This window comes from Rutilus rutilus (assembly GCF_951802725.1).
Source record: "Rutilus rutilus genome assembly, chromosome: 1".
Classification (NCBI taxonomy): Eukaryota; Metazoa; Chordata; class Actinopteri; order Cypriniformes; family Leuciscidae; genus Rutilus; species Rutilus rutilus.
The window spans coordinates 63,555,539-63,577,979 of record NC_140209.1 but is presented as its reverse complement, the minus strand read 5'-3'; the positions used below and the strand labels follow the sequence as shown (position 1 = coordinate 63,577,979).

The window sequence follows — 22,441 nt, the reverse complement described above, 5'->3', positions numbered from 1 at the left end:
CCTGCTGCACTCATGGTACAGCCGCACAGTTCCTTGATTATTACGCCGGAATGAGAGTAGTTCCTAGCCATATATGGCTTAGAAAATCGCAACTTTTCATTTTCCGTTGATCTTAGTACACGGTTTAACTACAGAAGAGTCAAGTTTTAAATAGGAAAAATATTGAAACTCTTTGGTCATTTTGAAAGAAATGCTACTGGACTCATCAGAATCAATGATCTGTGCTAAGCTATGCTAAAAGTGGTACCGTCAGACCCGGAGTTCGGCTGAATGGATTCTAAAACGGTAAAACTCAACTTTTTAACTCTGGGGGAGATGTAAAATGAGCATATTTCCGAAAAAAGTGGAGTATCCCTTTAATGTTCTGCTTGTCAGGTGTTCATTAGTGTCTGAATTCACTCACTTTTTATTCACTCTGTCAAGTGGACTATATTAGTGAACTAATGTAGGGAATAGTGATTGAGGGTGATTGGGAAAACAGCCTCTGAGTGTTGATTTTGAACGCTGTTAATTCACAGTATATTCCTGTAGGCTATTTTTGTTTTCTCCAGTATATTACTGTTTTAATGGAAAATGGTATGAAATTGTCAGAATTTGGCCTTTTTTTACTGCAAGGGTTAACAGTGTGTGTAACGCGAGAATCAAACTCATTGGTTCTTAGGGAAACTCAAACGTGCTCCGTAACACAAGAATAACTCTCACACATTCTCACACATCAAGCAAGCATGTTTGAGCTTCCGTTTAACATAACTGATGTGTGCGCTGATGAATTTTATATGTGAATAAAAGAGTCAGTTAAATCTGTTAATCATATAAAGTGATCATGTCTCTTCAGAAAATTTGGATTAAACTTAATTCAAAAAGATCAGTTTCACAATCGCTTTATGAACTTTTTGAAGCGTTGAAGTGGTAGCACTGTCAATGCACATATCACAGAAATATCTCAGATTTTATTAAAATTTCTTCATTTCTGTTCTGAAAATGAATCTTACAGGCTTGGAACGATATGAGGGTGAGTAAATAATGACAGAATTTAATTTTTTTTGGTAACTAACCCTTTAAAAAAACAAAACCAATCACACTAGACAGGATTATTGTTATATTACTTAACATACTTGAGTTTGTCCAGATGGTTGAGAGTATCAGAGAGCAGCTTCAGTCCTGATTCTCCTGGTTGATTGTAGCTCAGATCCAGCTCTCTCAGGTGTGAAGGGTTTGAACTCAGAGCTGATGCTAGAGCAGCACAACCTTCCTCTGTCACCAAACACTGAGATAATCTACAACAACAGTAAGTGTCCATGTTAGTGTGCTTCATCTACTGGTGGCCTCTGATTGATTTTAATGAAATCACAGTGTTGTTTTTATTTATTATATTTATCAGCTACAAATTATCTTAAGGATCTAATTGTAAGTTATAATTTCAAAATAAAAAAACTCTATTTTTACCCATGAAATTAGGGCTGGACGATATGGCCAACATTTATATCACAATATATTTCTTAATTTCGGTCGATACGATATGAACAGTATAAAGCCTCAGGAAAAACTGCCAAGAACGCCCACAATGAATGTCTGTACCTACACACTTCTGATAAATCAATTTGCCAAGTCTCTGAAACCTCCTCCTATAAAACTATATAATATTTTAGAAATAAAAATGGTACAAAATTATATATTTAGCCTTCATAGAAACAAACAAGAAATGTGAAATCACCGTCAAATAAACATAAGACTCTCAACTTAATAATATTAATATCTTTAACTTTAAACTATAGGCTAACATAGACTGATAATATTATTCTTATAGATTGAAACAAAAGTGCTTCAGCCAGGATAAAATATATGAAAAGTGCTCCAAGTTGCTGCAGAAAAACAACAACACACATTGCTGAGGGACATTTTGAGTGTTGATGACACCCTGAATTCATTCCGATTGATGAATCTGAATGTAGTGTTTACATGAATGCTAAACAAGTGATCGGGTCACAAGCTTTTGTGTCACAAGCTTCAAATTGGAATTGATTTTTTGACATGCGCAAAAAACTCACAAATAGAGTTTCCCGCTGTTTGCACATAATAACTATTCTCCTACATTGATTCTTTATTTGTTTTAAACAGCCGACTTAAAGCCCATGGTGCAGGTTTTTTTAATTTATTTTTATTAATATAACCTTGTATGAAAATACCATATGAAAAGTAAATGCAAGATTAAAAATGGTTTTGCAAGACATAAGGGCAGAAATTCAATAGAAAACGTGACAGTTTCCTTGACCGTGTTGAAAAACCGCTTTTTTTCACCATCGCGTCATATGACGTCACATGAGGTAGTCGTTTGGCTCTGCGTTCGCTCAGTGTGGAGTAGGTTGGTGTTCAGTTGGAGCGGTCATGATTCACTGTGTTTTCGGTGCTTACTGTATTTCAATTAATCATCGTCGTGGTAAATGATTGTGAATTATGGCCTGTCAGGCCATCGAGTCCACAGGTTTCCGAATAAGAAAAAGGACGGTGCGATCTTCCGTGCCTGTGTGCGTTTTGTGCCGGGTAAGAGACGGGACTTCACTTCACTGCTTCTGCTTTGAAAAACGCGGTAGTGTGTAGCGTTCACTATAGACCGAATGATTATAATCCCGGCGATATGTGCACACTGTCCCGGCTCCTTCATCGTGTCGCCCGGTGACTGTCCGCCGTCAGCATGTGGTTCGGCCCAGGCACGGCGTTATGGGTGGGCCTGACGGGCCTAGGCCCACCCACTTTTCAACAGGCCCACCCAAAACTTTTCTTTAAAAAAAAAAAAAGTTCTAATTTTGTCAAGAACTATAAAAAATCGTCAATAAGCTCATAATTTGTGCTAAAATAGTCTAAATGTTTAGTTTTAAAAACAAATTTAAAAAGCTGGTTACGTCTATTTTGATGTTTCTGCGCAAATTCAGCAGACAGCTGTGGTTCGGGTTTGTTCCGATCAGAGCTCGTGAGCGGAGAGCGCATTTCTGAATATTCCGCTCTGGTCACTCATTCCGTAGGGTCGCTCGCTCAACCCAGAATGGCCTGCTTCCTGGTTCGAAAATATGTGGAATAAGGGCTGCCTCCGACTTAAAAAAAATTCTAGTCGACTAGTAGCTGTTCATTTAAGCCATTCGTGGACAAATCGCCCCTGTATATTATTTTAATTATACTACTTAAATAGGCTATATAGCCTACACAGGATAATGAGCGTTTGTAATATCCGCACTCAAACGCACGACCGAACGCTTAAAGCTAGCCACAAAGAACCGGTAAAAGTAATGATTATGAATGTGTCTAAAATAGCAAGGAGACATTTAATTATTTATTAATAAACTGGTGTTTTCTTTGTCGCTGCAAAGATGAAGTTGGCGATGCGGACTCGCCATGAACGCCAGAGAGAAATTCACATTTCATATGGATTTCATAATCAGAAAGCCTATTTCTTTTGGTTTTGAATATTTTCGTTTAAAAGTAGACATGTCAAGCTTTCTATAATAGATAGATAGCTTGTGCCTCACAGATTTGAGAAATATAGGCTGAGTTTCGGCACCCTTCAGTTCACGTGCAATGCGATCAATGCGGCGCCTTATTAGGCTATTGTCTGCTATATATTTTCTTCTTATTTTAAATACAGGCAATTGGTTGACAAAACATTGATCAAAATTAAGATACAATTTATACAAAACGAAAATCTTTTAAAAAGAGTCTTTCTACAAAACAAAACTCATTGAAGTGGTCAAAATCATGTCTTAAATGTCATGTCTCCAGACATATTTGCGCATCTCATGATGTATCATATCTTTCTCGGCGACCAGCGCCATTGCTAGGAGGGCGCCAGCGCCTCTGCCTCGAGAGTGGATGATAGCCCTGAAGACGCCTAGCAATGGTATACCTTTAGTGGTAGTATACCTTTAGTTAAGTTATAGTCAAGAGTCTTCATAGCGCACTAAGAGACAACGCCAGGTATGATGCGTAATGGAGATTACAAAGCGCTCTTCTTTGGTCAGAACCATGGAGAGCGATCGCGGATAGGTCCGTCCTATGCACCGACACTTTTTACAATGCAACAAAATATTTAAAGAGCATCAAGCTATTAAAATCTATATTATACGCACAGATAATATTAGTCAGTAATTTTTATTAGGTTAAACAGTGATTGGATAACGTTTTTAATTTAAGGCCCACCCACAATTGGTCTGGCCCATCCAAAACTGAAATCCTGGCGCCGTGCCTGGTTCGGCCGCCGGCAGGAAACATGACGCTCACGGATCCGTCAGAGATCACTTATTGTACATCTGTTTTACAAAATGTGCCTTGTCTTAATTTAATTCATTAACATATCCTACATAAACTTGTAATGTAATGCATTTATGTGTTTGTTATTAGTCTGCAGCCGACACTTTTTTATTATTATTATTATAAATATTATGTTCTATAATTCATTTTCAATCTGTACAAACCGACTTTAATGTTTGTGTTGGCTGTTTCTACATATAAAGTTTTTATACAGTAAGACCGTTGTGATTGTGATCTTTTTTTTATTCATCGTCACCAAATGGGTCAATTCAAAGCCTTTATAAAGTCCCTCTTCCTCTGGAAACTGTCTCCTAATGGCTGACACACACAACACATGCAGGTAAGGGTCTAAATACTAGCTTTGCTATTGCCTGATACATGATGATAATAATCTGTACAATTTAGGGCTGGGTATCGTTCAAAATCTTTCGATCCGGTGCCAATTTCGATACCTCAGTTTCGATACCGGTTCCTAACGATACTTTTTTCGATACCAATTTTATGAAATCCATTTTAACAAGATTACATAACACATTACCTCAGAAAAACTTTGATTTTATTTTTTCAGTTTGACTCATGCTCCTTAGCCAGTGCACAAAGGAACAAAAAAAGCACAAAGGAACAAAACATTTTTTATAAAGAGCTCATGCTCACCAAAGCTGATTTTTTTAAAAATACAGTAAAACTTGTAATATTGTGAAATACAGTAGTATTACAATTTAAAATCTTATTTGAATATATTTCAAAATGTAATTTATTCCTGTGATGTCAAAGCTGAATTTTCAAAATCATTACTTCAGTGTCACATGACCCTTCAGAAATATGAAAACAGTTTGCTGCTTAATATTTTGGAAACTATGATACATTTTTTCATGATTCTTTGATGAATAGAAATGTCAAAAGAACAGCATTTATTTAAAAACTAAATATTTAGTAACATTACACGTTTTAATGTCACCTTTGATAACTTTAATGCATCCTTACTGAAAAAAATATTCTGACTAACCGACTAGGGGTGTAAGAAAAAAATCGATACACATGAGTATCGCGATATTTTATTTTGCAATACTGTATCAATTTTCAAAAACGCAATATCGATTTTTTTTTTTTTTTTTTTTACGTCCAAAAATATTCATGTTAAGACGGTGGTTCACGTTTATGTTGTTTAAAAGGCTAGCCGAACGGTGCGTGTCCACTGGCACGGAGCGAGCGGAGCAAGCGTTTTCAATTCATTCCATGGAAGTCGAGCTTCACGCTCAGCAGTGCATTTTGGGATTGACAGCGGACCGGAGAAAGCGTTGAGAGCGACTGAGAGCGTCAAAAGGTTGGGCAGTTCTCGACTTATGCAAATATCAAGCGAAAAACGCGGTCGGCAGTTTATGATGGATTTAGTGCGTAAATCATTTTGTTTACAAATTAGACGCTTTGCAGTTGTTTATATATGTTAAAGATTTTATTTTGGATGTGTTTATTGTTATTATATTGGCTGGGTTTATAAAATTGAAAGGATCTTTGCTTGGTGCATTTGGAAACAAAGCTTGTCTATTTCTAAATGTAATCGCGTGCATGATGATTATACTGTCCGTGTGTTGAAAAAAACAAACACACTCGTAACAGACACACCCCAAAGCGGAGACGTTACAGCGTTGCCAGCGGCACCGAGCGTAGTTTTGCCGCTGTAGTGGACGCGCACCGTGAAGCTGCGTTCACACCAAATGCGAATAGAGTGTCTGGCGCGAGTGATTTCAATGTTAAGTTAATGCAAAGACGCGTTTACGCGCGTCTGGAGGTCCTGTGGCGCGAATGAGGCGTTTAGCGCGGCAGACGTTAATTTGCCTCATTCGCGCGTCCAGTTCTTTTAAAATCTTTTATCACATAAAAACTTGATTTCAATAGGCCTATATGACACATTCATTTTGTTCACTTTCATTCATTTTCGTCCAGTTCACGTTGTTGTTTTGTATTGTGACAGGGGCTATGTATTTTCTTTTATTATGGCCTACTTGAGCATATAAAAATTTGCTCACTAAGAACCTGTGAACCACAATACCAAACTGGCAGTCTGATTTTCTGTGAACTGAATTGTTAAACTTCTTTGACTTTTATGCACATCATGTCTTTTTTTAAATATTATTTTTTCTAAAATTATAGTCCTACTTTAAAAAAATCCCAATATATCGCCTTATGCACAGTATTGAAATATATTGCAATATATTGAATCGTGACCCATGTATCGTGATACGTATCGTATCGCCAGATTCTTGCCAATACACAGCCCTATAACCGACACATTTTTGAACGGCAGTGTAGGCTACATTCAGTAGTAGGTTATTATTTATTGCAATATTAACACTGTCAGAGTGATCAACAAGGTATCTCTTCATTTACCAGTCGAAGACAGAGCAACTTTCTGCTCTTATGTTTACTCCGTGCACTGTCAAGGTCTTCATCATATTTGTCGTAGTACCGGTCTTCGCAGCAATTATTTTACCGCAAATACTGCATCGCGCGCTGTTGGCATCGAGCCTGGAGAAATGTACCCACACTTTTGATCGACTTTTCTACATCTTTAAGGTATTGTGTGTGTGTGCTCGCGTCTCATATGAATATGTGCGTGGAGAGTTTGTGTGTGTGCTCGCGTCTCATTGAGTATGTGCGCGAGTTTGTGTGTGTGCTCGCGCGCCTCTCATATGAGTATGTGCGTGGAGAGTTCCGCGCGTCTCGTGTGTGTAGAGTTTGCGTGTATGTGCGTGAGCGGCTTTATGTGTGTCGTTGTGCATTTCATATGTATTTGTTTGAGCACTGACGTTGACGAGTTAACTCCTTAGGTATCGAAATCTGGAACCGAACAACATGTCATTTTTCGATACTCGATAGTATCGAGGCAATTCAGTCGGTACCTAAAAAGTATCAAACTCGGTACCCAGCCCTAGTACAATTGTGATCTGAGCATAGTGTTATAGGCTACATATCGTCGGCTAAAGCTAACACTGTTCTCTCGCCCTGTTCTCCTCACACCACAACTCACCGTTGTTCTGTCTAACCCTGGCCTGTCCTGCTCACTTGGCTTCATATCAGGCTCATAATTATATGATATCATCATATATATCAATTAAATATGAATTATATATATCATACGAGTAAACATTTAGGCTACAATTCCCCCAGCTTTCCAAGCTGTCATTGCGATCCATTGCTTTCCTATTGTTTACTTTGACCGCTCTCCCTCATGTGACGTCACTTCTGGTTCGGCGGTTTTCAAATGCGGAAGTAAAATTTTCCTCACAAAAACGACTCCAGAAGCCTAAATAGCGTTTTATAAATATATGTTTATATTTAAATCTAGTTCCTACATTATTTTTCTATACATTGGCTCACTGGGTACTCTAACCTGCAACATGCCCTTTAATATTTGTCCATTTCTGGTCATAATTTGGAGACAATGAACATATGAACCGTTGTGCCATGTGGCTTATATTTATCACGCAGTAAAAATGCCCCTCCCTGCCATATCTCATCTGTGGATGAGAATCTGAAACAAGGACTGCTGGGACGTTGTCCTGCTCCACTTCACAGATGCTGAGTGAAAGGAGGATTATAGAATGACGGGACACTCATTTATATGACACTTTATTCAACAGGAATAACAGCTCGTTCGAACGTCATACGACATTACGCTATTTCAACATCATTGCACATGCGCAGTCCTTTCAGTTTCGGTTTTCAATCCGATCAAGTGTTTTACATGTCCTCTCGATTGGATTAGAAAAGGAATAAACCACCGCTCTCAATTCGATCAAAATTTAATTCGGATCGAGCTCAATCAAATTGATTAAGGTGTTTAAATGAAGGCTTTTCAGTACGATCGAGCTATCAATCCAATTACTAATGGATTATCTGGTTGCATGTAAACATAGCCTATGCCTGTAATGTATATTTGAATATCGGAAATGTGTTTAAAAATCATATCACCGTTACTGAAAAAACATTATATCGCGATATATATTGATATTGAATTATTGTCCAGCCCTACATGAAATCTAAAAGAATTAACCGTCTGGGGTCGACAGATATACCGGCGCCTTTTGGGGGATTTTTTCACATAGCAGCAAACGACTTAAAATACTAATTTATGTAATTTATGGTAATACGGTTATACAGCAATACATCATTCAAAACTGCAAAAAGTTTACTTTCATTTGTGTCCACTTGCAATCAAAGCAAAACAAACAGGATGTTTTCTGCCATCTCTGTGAACTTTTTTCTGCAGTGCGTCACAAAAAAGAAACAAAACTCAGCGAAAATTGTCACATAGACATGAGCAATATATCTATAGATACATGTAAGTGTCTACTTTTAAATTATCCTATTCAAAATGAAAACAAATATTCTGTTTATATAATCTGTATAAGAGAGAGATGTAAATGTCTCTCGTGTCAGCTTCCTGCAAATGTGAACATGCCTACAGATAGCGCACGCTATTCATATGGTAATGATCTGAGGCAATTCATGCAAACAGAGTCAACACCCACATCAACTCAAACGCATCACGTTTCATCAGAATGATCAGATTAATTTACTTTAATTTTGGGATGCGGTGAGAAATAATCCTTGAATAAGATTAATTTCAGAATAAGATTAATTTCAGAATAAGTTTGCCACGATATGTCCTTGTGTGGTTATTTTTCACAGACCCTCAAGTACCTCAGTATGTTGAGTTGACAGTTTGGACTCCTCAGTCCAGCACAGAGCAGCTTCACTCCTGAATCCTGCAGTTCATTGTTACTCAGGTCCAGCTCTCTCAGGGGGGAGTTTGATGATTGAAGAGCTGAAGAAACAATTTCACAGTCCTGATCTGTGAGATTACAGTCTGCCAAACTGAAAAAAAGGAGAACTGATTAAAAGGCATGCTGAAGTCAAGACCAACTTCAACATATAACATCATGCTGGTTGTCTGTTCAGCAGGAAGATCCAGCAATTAAAATAAATGTGATTTTAAATCCACAAACATGTTTATTCTGGTTTATACAAAACTTAATTGAGGTAAAAGGAAACTGTTCATTTTAGGGGTGGAATGGATCGCAGTTGATCCATGATCCGTACGGACCTGGGGTCTCATTTATAAAACTGTGCGTAGGATCCTTACTAAAAGTGTACGTGCGCCCGATAGCAAAAAATGGCGTACGCAAAAAAAAATTCAGACTTATAAAACCGTTCGTACGCCAGAACCTGCGCAGAATTCACTTTATAAATCCCAGTCAGCGGAAGATTGTGCGAACATGCGTCTCCACCCCGAAATAACCATATATGGAGCTTACAACGCCTCGTTTTACTATGGAGATCTTCATCTGCATATCATTTGCATATGTTTATTCATCTACGTGATAACGTTTAATGGTACAAGACACATTACATTCATAAAAATCAAGTAGTTGCCTATCCTTGCCTTGTTTTTGAATACATAAATCAAATAGTGTAAAATACATTTCAGAGAAAGTTTTTCTCAATCTTTTCCACTGGCCGAATTGTATTTTTAATTGATTTATATTTTTAATGGAAACAGATAGGCCTTTGGCATTATTTGCACGAAACTATTTTCTCAGACAATCTTATCATGATAAGCAATTATCTCAGTGGTTAAAACATTAAAACACAGCACGCCACAGGAAAAGTGTTCAAAAACATGGCATCCACAACAAATATTTTTATTGACTGAATTTGAATATAAAAAATGCTGTAACTTCTCAGAAATGATTAAATTTTTAAGTGTTTAACTTCATTCATTTGAATGGCATATTTAATCTAAATGTTTATATCAGAAGTAAAACATAGTTTAAATCATTATTTTATTTATTTAAACTGTTAGTTGCTCAGTTTCACTAAACGGCCCAACGCGCTTGCTGGCGCGGACATTTAAGATTTGCGCACCTGCACGCAAACTCTGACCCATGTGTACGAACGTTTTGGAGATGGAGCAGTTTGGCGACTGATGGTGAGCTGGAGTTAAGTGTCTTTTTGGTCACTTTTAGACAGAAAATGATCCCCATATTTGCTTCAAGTGACAGGCTTGGTGAGTGAAATTATATTTGTATTATCTTTCTGTCTTTGTTTAATTTTCTTTAGATTTTCTGTCTAAAAGTGACCAAAAAGACACTTAACTCCAGCTCACCATCGGTCGCCAAACTGCTCCATCTCCAAAACGTTCGTACGCATGGGTCAGAGTTTGCGTGCAGGTGCGCAAATTTTCCCATCAAGTTTTTTTTTTTATAAATCACAACTTATGCGTCGGAAGTGGCGTACGCACATTTTCAGCCCCTTTTTGTGCGTACGTCACATTTATAAATGAGACCCCAGGCCCCACGGATCGGCACGCATGTGATTCGCGGATTAACTGCTAAATTTTACCATCATATAGTAAAAGTTTATAATTTGAACGTGTTTTACACATTCAACCAGTTTTAAATGTGGAAGAAGAGGTGAAAATTGGGACAAGCACCCGAAGTGCGCGCATGCAGAGAGAGAGAGAGAGAGGCGCATTTCAGATAGTGCTTGAACACCAAATTGATTCCTCTTACACGTTTCCTTGCCCTTGAACGGACACAAAATTATGTCAAAATACTCTTCTAAATACCCGTCTCGGCAAGTATTCTGTCGGTTATGTCACAAGTGAAATGTCTAGAAAGAAACCTGCTGTTTTTCAGTTTTTTCAGTCCGTGCATTTGGTCTTAAAGGAATAGCACACACCTAATATTCCTACAGTTGTCTGTGTCATTGATGTTAATAAAACAACAAAATAAAGCTGAAAACAAAGATGAAACCATATTTAATTTCTACAGTGTTATTTTATATTAGGCTTCATTATTAATTTCTGTACCTGAATACTATTGTCAGACTTTGTAACTTTGTTATTTAGTATTCATCTCTCCTTGTAATTTGTGCATTTGTTCTTATTTTATTACCGACTGTTCACTTTATCAGTTAGGCTAGTAGTTTTTGATGTGGTATCGAATAACTTCAAGTGAGCTTTAAGTAATAAATTAAAAGCATTTAAAAGCTGATCCGAAAAATTATCCGACCCGAGGCTCAAAAACCGCAAATGGACCACAAGTAATTTTTTATTTATTTTTTATTGTGAACCGTGAATGTTGTGATCCGTTCCACCACTAGTCAATTTGGTTGAGAATGAAAACAACACACTGCAATTAGTGCAAGTAATTAATGTTTTATGCTTGTGAACATAATATTCATCAAACATCCATCACAATGTGTCACATGTAGTGGTTAAAGTGGTATTTGGCAGGTGGGGGAACCCTAAGGGAAAAAATACTCACCGTGGGAAAACATATTGAGTATCGTGGTATAGCAATACTTTTTGGGACAAGAGTGTCACTGTGGCACCAACTATCACAATACTTATTTACTTGATATTTTAATGATTGTATTATGGTCCATCTACATCTACACTGATATGATGACGATACTATGTTAAAATTGACTGGGCTGAAAATGGAAAAAAATTATATATACATTGATATTAATTAATCTATTTATTTATTAATTTATCTGAGGTGCCGGAACATAGTTCCGGACCGTTTCTAGCCCACTTTAACCCCTGGTCACATGTAATAATTGTGTTATTAGATCTTCACACTCACCAAGCTTTTCTGCAGTTCCTCACAGCAGGTACCAGTCTCCTTCGACCCTCCTTTGATTTAATGTTGTACTTTTTAAGGTCAATCTCATCCATCACCTCGTCTGACATCAGGATCATGTTTGCCAAAGTTGAGCATTGTGCAAGAGAAAGAATTTTACGTTTTGCTTTAGATTTTAAAAATGCCTGCATTTCTTCAACAACAGAATTATCCTTCATCTCAATCAAGCAGTGTGACAGATTAATCCATCTTTCAGGACTGACATTGTCTTTTTGACCTCGTTTGAGGTTTTGGATTATTTTCTTGATGCTCTCTGGGTTGTTCTCTGTGTGAATCAGCAGATCCTGTAAGAGTCTCTGATTGGACTCCAGTGAGATGCCATGAAGGAATCGAAGGAAAAGATCCAGGTGTCCATTTTTACTCTTCAAGGCTTTATTCATTGCTTCCTTCAGAAACACATCAATAGGAACATCCTCACACTGATTTCTGGACTTTCCTGTAATTAATATTTTCAGAACTTCACTGTTCTTGTGTAAATAGCAGAGAAACACATACAGTGCTGCAAAAAACTCCTGAAAGCTGAGATGTACAAAGCTGTAAACCTTCCTGTGATAAATCACAGATTCCTCCCTAAAGATCTCAGTGCAAATCCCAGAATACACTGAGGCGTCAGTAACGTCTATGCCGCTCTCAATCAGGTCCTCCTCATAGAACATCACATTGCCCTTCATCAGCTGATTGAAAGCCAGTTCAGCAAGTTTCACAATCACGTCTCTGTTGGATTGCAGGAGTTTCTCTGGATCTCTCTCTTCATACTTCTGGTTCCTCATGCTAGTCTGAATGAGGAGGAAGTGTATGTACATTTCAGTCAGAGTTTGAGGGATTTCTGCACTGAGATCTTGTTTCAGGATGTTTTGAAGCACAGTGGCTAAGATCCAGCAGAAGACGGGTATGTGACACATGATGTGGAGGCTTCTTGCTTTTCTGATGTGTGAGATGATTCTGCTGGCTTGATGCTCATCACTGATTCTCTTCCTGAAATATTCCTCCTTCTGAGGGTCATTGAATCCCTGAATTTCTGTCACACGGTTGATGTATTTGGAGGGGATCTGATTGGCTGCTGCTGGTCTGGTGGTGATCCAGATGAGAGCAGAGGGAAGCAGATCTCCTTTCATGAGGTTTGACATCAACACACCCACTGATGAAGACTCAGTCACATCAGAAACTTTCTCACTGTCTGAAAACATCAGTGTAATTCTGCTTTCATCCAGACCATCAAAGATCAACACAACTGTACATTCATCATAAATCTTTGAGTCCAGATCTTGAAGTTCAGGATGAAAGTCCAGCAGAAGTCTGTGAAGACTGTACTGATGATCTTTAATCAAGTTCAGCTCTCTAAATGGAAGCACAAACATGAAATCTACATCCTGATTGGCTTTTCCCTCGGCCCAGTCCAGAATGAACTTCTGCACAGAGACGGTTTTTCCAATTCCAGCGATGCCTTTAGTAAGAACAGTCTTGATTTTGTCCTTCTTCTCTCTTCTCTTCTCCTCATATCCTAGTTCAGGTGAAGGATCAAAGATGTCATTGCAGTTGATTGGAGTGTCTTGGAGTGTCTTGTAACTTTTCTCCATCTGTAGCACCTCATGTTCTTCATTCACCCCTTCACTCTCTCCCTCTATGATGTACAGCTGTGTGTAAATCCTGTTCAGGAGAGTCTGATTCTCTTGTAGTTTGAATCCCTCAAATAAGCTCTCATACTTGTTCTTCATGCTGGTTTTGTGCTGGTCTTTGACTCTCTGCAGATCATCATGCACTGGCTGGTGAGAGTCGAGCTGCAGGGCTGCTTCTGTGTCATGATGACTGATGTGTTTCTGACAGGAGGAGGATGAGCTGGTCTGACAGGACACATCTCTGATCTGGTCAGCTCTCCCACCACTGAAAACACATTTGTGAAAATAAAGAAAATAATTAAATGTTTAATATGAAAATCATATCATATGAGTAGTGTTCGCTCTTACAGACAAATTTCCATCTATTATGGCAAACTGACATCCTAATATCACACATGGAGTTCCTCAAGGTTCTGTTCTAGTAGGGGTGTAAGAAAAAATCGATACACATGAGTATCGCGATATTTTATTTTGCAATACTGTATCGATTTTCAAAAACGCAATATCGATTTTTTTTTATTTTTTTTACGTCCAAAAATATTCATGGTAACTGGTTCACGTTTATGTTGTTTAAATACCTACCACTAGATAGCTATGCTGAGACGCACCACTAGTGTCCTCGCCAGGCTCGCCGAACGGTGCGTGTCCACTGGCAAGGAGCGAGCGTTTTCAATTCATTCCTATGGAAGTCGAGCTTCACGCTCAGCAGTGCATTTTGGGATTGGCAGGGGACCAGAGAAAGCGTTGAGAGCGTCCGAGAGTGTCAAAAGGTTGGGCAGTTCTCGACTTTATGCAAATATCAAGCGAAAAACGCGGTCAGCAGCCAATTGCTGTGAGGTTTGGGATGTGACGTCTGTCTTTAGAGTTTAAAAATATACTGCCGGAGTTTATTATGGATTTAGTGCTTAAATCATTTTGTTTACAAATTAGACGCTTTGCAGTTGTTATATATATGTTAAAGATTTTATTTTGGATGTGTCTATTGTTATTATATTGGCTGGGTTTATAAAATTGAAAGGATCTTTGCTTGGTGCATTTGGAAACAAAGCTTGTCTATTTCTAAATGTAATCGCGTGCATGATGATTATACTGTCCGTGAAAAAAACTTAGATTAAACACACTCGTAACAGACACACCCCAAAGCGGAGACGTTACAGCGTTGCCAGCGGCACCGAGCGGAGTTTTGCCGCTATAGTAGACACGCACCGTGAAGCTGCGTTATCACCAAACGCTAATAGAGCATCTGGCGCGACTGATTTCAATGTTAAGTCAATGCAAAGACGCGTTTACGCGCGTCTGGAGGTCCTGCAGCTGTTTAGCGCAGCGCGGTAGATGCTAATTCGCCTCATTTACACATTCATTTTGTTCACTTTCATTCATTTTCGTCCAGTTCACGTTGTTGTTTTGTATTGTGACAGGGGCTATGTATTTTCTTTTATTATGGCCTACTTGGGCATATAAAAATTTGCTCACTAAGAACCTGTGAACCACAATCCCAAACTGGCAGTTTGATTTTCTGTGTACTGAATTGTTTACCTAAAGTAAACCTCTTTGACTTTTATGAACATCATGTCTTTTTTTAAATATTACTTTTTTTTTAATTATAGTCCTACTTTAAAAAAATCCCAATATATCGCCTTATGCACAGTATCAAAATATATTGCAATATATTGAATCGTGACCCATGTATCGTGATACGTATCGTATCGCCAGATTCTTGCCAATACACAGCCCTATGTTCTAGCAATGATATTTTTAACCCATCAGTGTTTCCCATTCATTAACTAGATTGTGGCCGCCCACCATAGTCTAATCTGTCCCGCTACAGTTTCATAATAAACCAAAAATATAACTAAACTTAACCATTAAAGTTCAGGCAGAATTGACCAAATTTTGTCTTTGTGAAATTTGCACACTGATCATGGGTTGGATCTCTTAAAAATCAGGCATGTGGGGGCAGATAATGACCTCCATATTTAAAATAAGAAGACATCAAGTTTTCATTAGTCAAAATGTTCAAAAAAAGAAGAAAAGAAGACAGAAGCCTAACATTTTTGGCATAAAGATTAAACCAGAAACCATTATTTTAAAATGTCACGGAAGCACTGACATGGAGAAAAAGCAGTGTTTATCTTAAATGATTACATGTAATTCATTTACAAGTAAATGATGACTGACGGCAGATGAAAAGAGACTGCAAATTTAACTTGTTTCTGCATTTCCTTGTTGCACATTAATGTCCCCTTTGCCACAAGTGAAGCATTTGAAAAATCAGAGATTTTAAGTCTAAATAACCTGACACCTTTCCTTTAGAAAAATAAATAAATAAATTCCTGTAATCTTGATCAGCTGATGTGGATCCTGATTTTTTTTTTAAGTTCTTTATATAAATGATTTATGTATATGCTTCATTGACTGGTTTGAGCAGTCATGCATGTGTGTCATCAACATAATATTACAAGTTTAGAGACAATCAGTCGATTCATAGGAAGTTATTATTGGCTGATTTATGGCAGATGATCGATCAGTGTATCCTTACAAACCACTTACATTTATATATTTTAAATACTGGAATGAGCAAAGATTTTGTGGCACCTCCAGCAATTTGTCATGACAACCAGATTGGGAACCACTGATTCTATTTATTCCTAACCAGACTTATTTAAAGGATAATTGTCAATATAACACTGATGCAACACATGTAACAAAACTCATTCCTGTGTAAATGGAGGTCTAACAGAGAAATGGCAGAGAGAAGCATAATAAAACACTATTTAACAATTCCTTTCTTTGCATCTTGACTTCCACTTGTTAATTGTTATACTTGTTAAAGAACTTAAGCCATGTGAAATGTAACATTTTCTGAACCTTTGTGCATTCTGTGTTCATGTGTCTCTCACGCTACATGATGATACTCACACAGGGTCAAAGGTCACTGGTCCATCACTGAATTTTGTGGTCTTCATGGTCAGACAGTTGGATACTGGAGAAGCTGCTCTCTTTCTTTTCCTGTTGTTGAAAATGAGGGGAAAAAAACAAATATTTTAAATTGTTTCTCTGCATATTATTTGACTGCTCCATTAAATTAACCCTGTTAATACTTCTGTAATTTATAGAGCAGTATTTGTATTAGTTTTAGAGAGAAAACATGTTTTATTAATAGTAAGGTACAGCAGGGCAAAAGGCCACCGGGGTAAAAGCTGCACTTGATTGTATTATCCTTTAAACCTAGCCTGACTACGTCAGACTTCGTACTTCCGCTCAATTTCATTTAGCTTCTGTACTCAGTCTGAGATAGCGACCGTTTTCCCCGTTTTCCTCCGGCCTGAAAACAGCCAGCCAATCAACGAACAGAGGGCGGGCAAGTCGTTCACAGCCATGTTCACTCCGGTATTTCGCTCGATGGTTTTGTTTTCGCATCATACATGTGTTTACAGTGGAAGTTTGATGCGGCTGAGCCAGCGCATAACACACGTCATAACCAAACGTTATGTGATTGGCTTACGGGTAACCAATGATTTTAAACTTCAGACAAGCACCCCCCGCGAGAAAGAAAACGCTTTTCAATTATGCCATGCCAGACTCTGTCTACGAAGCAAAGCGAAGTAGCAGAGTTTGGTATTACCAGGCTACTTTAAACCACTAGATGGCACAAAAACTTTCCTAAACATCCACGTTTCACATGGAAATTTGTCTGATTCTTGACGTTATCACAGACAGCAGCTCTTTAATTAGCCATCGGGAATCGCTAAAATTATTGAATATATTTTGTGATAAAAGTTAAGTTAGGGTTAGGGTTAGGGTTAGATTTTCAGTTTTGTTCAAGGTAATTAATTCAACAGTTTTTCTGAATAATATGTAAAGTTTGGCCCTACTGTTGGGGCAAAAGGCACAATAATAAACATTATAATTAATAGCTGGCTGACTTTTCCATTTGTTGACATGACATGGTTAGATTCAGATGTTTAATATAATTTATAAAGTGACAGTAACCATATGGTTCCCCCATATTTATAAGGAAACCATCATATTTAAAAATATGATATTAATAATTTCATATAATAAATGATCACAATTATTGTTACTACTGTAAAGCCAAAAATATTTTTTAAGTAATCTCCTTCAAAGCTTTCAGAATCTTTAGTTTTTTAAAATGTAATAGTATTTAAATATAAGTGTTTTTAAAATGAAATTTATTTTAATGACAGTTTATTTATTAAACAAAAATGAATTTAATTTATTTACCAAAATAAACAGAAAATAGTACAAACTTTGCTGAAGTCCTGGTGAGTCTTTAATCCCGAGTCTGAGGTAAAAGGCCCTTTTACATTTAGAAGATTTTTAATCAAAAGAAACCACTTTAATGATTTATTTTCCCAAAAAATGCGTTGACACATCAATGTTCAATAAAAACATTCACTGTCAGGCCAAAAGAGAGTCTCTGTGTGGATTTAAATAGGCAAAAGAAATTAAAGCTGTTTTATGGAAGACATCATGTATAGTCCCAGCGCCTAAGATAACAAACCCCTCAGAGCTCTCACACTACAGACCAGTTGCTTTAACAGTGCAGTTGATGAAGGTCTTTGAGAGATTAGTATTAAACCATATTAAGCAGGTAATGAATGCTGCTGAGGATAAACTACAGTTTGCCTATAAAACTGGTGTTGGGGTAGATGATGCAATTATCTCTTACACAAATCACTAAGTCATTTAGAGACTCTGGATAACATCGTCAGAATTACTTTCTTTGATTTCTCGAGTGCATTTAATACTATACAGCCTTCACTACTTAAATGTAAGATGGAGAATGATGGAGAACATCAGAGTATTGTCAATTGGTTAACTGACTATCTCCTAAACAGACCACAGTATGTGAGAATGCATGACTGTGTATCTCAAGTAGTGAAGTGCAGTACTGGAGTCCCTCAAGGAAAGGTTTTAGCTCCTTTTTTTGTTCACTTTTTATACATCAGACTTTCAGTGCAACTCTGAAACCTGTCAGCTCCAGAAATGTTCTGATGACTCAGCAATTGTTGTCTGTATAACAGACCATGATGAGGGCGAGTATTGGGAGCTATTTGAGTGTTTTGTGGATCTGTGTGAGATAAACGGTTTTAGGCTAAATGCTAGTTTAGCCTAAAATCTAGCTGAAAAAAAAGTTTCTGATAATACGATACAAGTCTAAGAAGGGTCAAAGTCGTATTCATCTGTTAAGACATAATGTATATAATATAATCTTACTGCCTTGCGGAACTGATACTGGAAAATAATGGTTATTAATATGAATGTTTTTTATTTATTATTATTACTGTGTGGTATGTGCTGCTGTGACGTGTACATTTACGACTCTGGGGATCAATAAAGTCTATTGAATTGAAATGAAATGCTTAAGAGTCTATGACTGGATCATTATTGTGTTTCTAGCATGTTATATGTTTGGCAACAGCAGAGGTGTATAGATAAGGGGTCAGAAAGTAGAAGTCCTGCCATATGTTTATTCCACTCATGAACTCAGCAGCTGATTCACTAATTAGTTCTGTCTCCTGCTGAAAAACTGTGATAATTAGCAAATCCAGGTGATTGGAACCAAATACTGAGGAGGACCTTTACTTTCTGAACCTGGACTTTACACCTCTGGGCAACAGTTCTTCTAACCCTAACTGATGGAGTGTATAGCTTTTCATTTCTTAAACAACCATGTAGGAAGACACATCATGGCCATATTCCAGGATTATAATGTCAAGATTCATCAGGCTCAGATTGTGAAAGAATGGTTGTGAGGAGCATGAAGAATCATTTTCACGCATGAATCGGCTCCTCTGAGTCCAGATCTTAAATTATTTGAAAGTCTTTGGGATGTGCTGGAGGAGACTTTACACAGTGCTGGACTCTTGCATTAACAATACAAGATCTTGACCAACAATTAATGCACCTCTTGATGGAAATAAATGTTGTGATGATATCAGTTGACTTTCAATGTTGATGCTTTTGACAGTTTTATTACATTTATTTATGTCTACTTTTTTAAATCAGGCAATAGATTCACAGAGCACTGGTGAAGTGGAGCAAAGATGAAGAGCAGAAAAAAAAAACAGTATAGAAGAATCATAACTAATATCTGTGTCAGTCATTGATGTTTATTTACTATTTTGAGGAGTTACTTTAGAATACCTTAACTGGAACGGTCCACTAGTGGAAACTTTTTCATTTTATTTACATTTAGTGTAAGTTCAGTGTAGAACTTTTTCTTCACAAAAAGTATCTTAATTTAAGCTACTATAACTTTGTTTTATTTTTACTTTTATTGTTGCTTTCTTTCACTTCAGAAATAAAATCCTATGTGACTTCTATTAAAAGAGGCCAGTGGTCCAAAGCCTTCATGAGTTTTTAAATCACTAAATGGAGTTTGAATGTCAACTAAAGGCCATACTGGCTACTGGACCTTAAACTCCCAGAGCATATTGATTGTTTGGGACAAACTTGAAAGTCAACTTGGTTGGATTTACCGCTTTTTCAGTTTTAGGATGCCCAGGCACAGGCTTTATATTAATAGAAAAAAAAAAAAAAAAAGTAAAGCAGCACATTAGGTTCAGCAACCCTTTAAGTTTGGATTTGTGATTTCCCAATCTATGTTCAAGAACAGGGTCACCAGGTGAGAGGCTAATGAGACTAACTAGTTATCTGGATTCCAAGACTACACTCTTGAAAAATCTTGGGTTATTTTTCTATGAAATTCTAGGTTGAGCCTGGCTTTTGGGGGTTATTTTTTCAGTGTTTGGGTAGTTTTCTTGTGTTACCCAGATCTTGGGTCAGACATCACATAACAACCTATTTTTTACAGTCTATGATAACAACCCAGGGATTGAGTTATTTATCGCAGGCTTTTTGCGACCTCTTCAGGAGAGAGCAGTGCAGCTCCGTCAAAATGTTGCATGTCTTCGGTAAAATACAGGTTTGTATACATTTTATTTTATATATAAATTCTTTATTGTGCTGTATATCGTTTAATTTTATGCAAAGCAACATACAGGGGTGGAATGTGAGTCACCTACACAGTGTCGCGTGACTCGCGACGGTCTTTTCGCGTGATGGAAGCGCCTGATGCCTTGCATAAACTATATGATTTTATAAAAAAAATATACAGAATATAAATATGTATGATGTTAAAATCTGTTCTCAGAACTGTACACTGTTTGTTTATGGCCAGGTTATGGAGCCAGTCGCAGCATATTTCAGCTAAGAGTGAAACGCAGGGCAGCGGTCTGAAGTTAGACGTTCCCCTGCTGAACACAACACAAGTGCCGGCACGAGATCCAGCGCCGTTACGGTGGAACAACAGAGCATACCTGTCAAGTTTTGGATTTGAAAATAAGGGAAATTTTCCGACGCCCACCGCGAGCAGTCCCACCACCCCAACCAAGCTCCAGTATCCCTTACATTTTAAGACAGGTGTAGCCTACAAGAAAGCTAAAATCACCACTTGACATGCAGTGAACATTCATTATAGCCTAAATGAAAACACAATATGAAGAGCATTTATTTAAAGGCGTATTTGCGTATTTTCTGTTCATTGCGTATTTTCAAGCTCATTAACTCTAATATGTAGGTGTGTGTAATATGTTCTTCTTGCAATCTGTAGGCTTTTGGGGTGTGCAATAAGTTGGTTGTTGAGGTGTGTGATATGTCATTTGTGCGATTTGTAGGCCATAGAGAATGTACAATATGACAATTGTGTATTTTTGTAGGCCAGATAGAGTGTGCAATACATAAGTTGTGTATTTTAGGGGTACTATGAGTGTGCAGTATGCCAATTGTGTATTATATAGGCCTTGTGGAATATATCAGTTGTGTATGGGTACTATGGAGTGTGCAGTATGCCAATTGTGTATTTTATGGGCCTTAGGGAGAGTGCAATATGTTAGTTGTGTATTTTGATGGGTGCTATGGAGTATGCAATATGTCAGTTTTGTATTTTTGTAGGCCATATGGAGATTGTGCAATATATCAGTTGTGTGTTTTTGTGTGCAATATGCCAGTTTTTAATTAAGTAACAGTTTTAAAGTTTTATAAGTGCCAATGGAAGGCTTTAATGTGTCTACTACTATACATACGTACCTATTTAAATGTATATGAGAAAATGCTTGGGAGAGGATGCGCTAAGGAAATGTTCATTCTTTTTTGTACAGTGTCTTTTGTGTTGTCTCTGTAAAGCTACGGAATGGACAGAGTCCAAAACAAATTTCCCTTCAGGGACAATAAAGTATATCTCATCATCTCATCTCTCTCATCTCATCATCATCATTTAACATTGCTTGTCTTTACATTTACATTTTATTTTCATTCCACACATTCTTTTCATTTCATATTGCTTTTCTTTTACAGTTTTTCTTTTCATTTCACATAACTTTTCTTTACTCTTTTAGTGAGTTATTGTACAAATTTGTTACAGACTTTGCATTCGCGGTATTTAACTATGAGGGTTTTGGTTTTTTGGCAGGAGTGCCAATTCCGTCTCTGTCGTAGCATCCATCATCCGTCTCTGTTTTTATTTATTTTTAATTTTTTTCGCGTTGTCACTCATCATCTGAACTCACACACTAACCTCGCGACAACTGCCACCTACAGTACCTAGGCTACTGCAGATGGCAGTTATCATAGATATCATATAAAGGCTAGATGTCTCGTGCGCGCTGCTGGCCAATGGAGGTCGACGTCCGCACACGGCGGCCATCTTACCACAGGGTGCTCGCTCACTCGTAACATGGTGCATACTTTTAAATAACCATAACTTGCTCAATTTTCTACCGATTTTCA

The 22,441-nt window shown here is 37.5% G+C and overlaps 1 protein-coding gene and 1 long non-coding RNA gene across 3 annotated transcripts in view; one reads left to right on the top strand and one right to left on the bottom strand.

Annotated features, from left to right (window-relative positions):
* The window catches only part of LOC311296775, a 95,599-nt gene that overhangs the window by 27,382 nt on the left and 45,776 nt on the right, over nt 1-22,441 (top strand). The gene's annotated exons all lie outside the window — the stretch shown is intronic.
* LOC311295282 (uncharacterized protein) overlaps nt 1-22,441 on the bottom strand; it is a 38,976-nt gene that overhangs the window by 11,305 nt on the left and 5,230 nt on the right. For both annotated transcript variants that reach the window (XM_084416584.1, XM_084416585.1), the window contains exons 3-6: nt 16,547-16,636; nt 11,955-13,892; nt 9,004-9,177; nt 1,116-1,277 (exon numbers count right to left, since the gene is read on the bottom strand). In XM_084416584.1, coding sequence (XP_084272710.1) covers nt 1,116-1,277; nt 9,004-9,177; nt 11,955-13,892; nt 16,547-16,636 — 2,364 coding nt within the window. The remainder of the gene's footprint in view (nt 1-1,115; nt 1,278-9,003; nt 9,178-11,954; nt 13,893-16,546; nt 16,637-22,441) is intronic.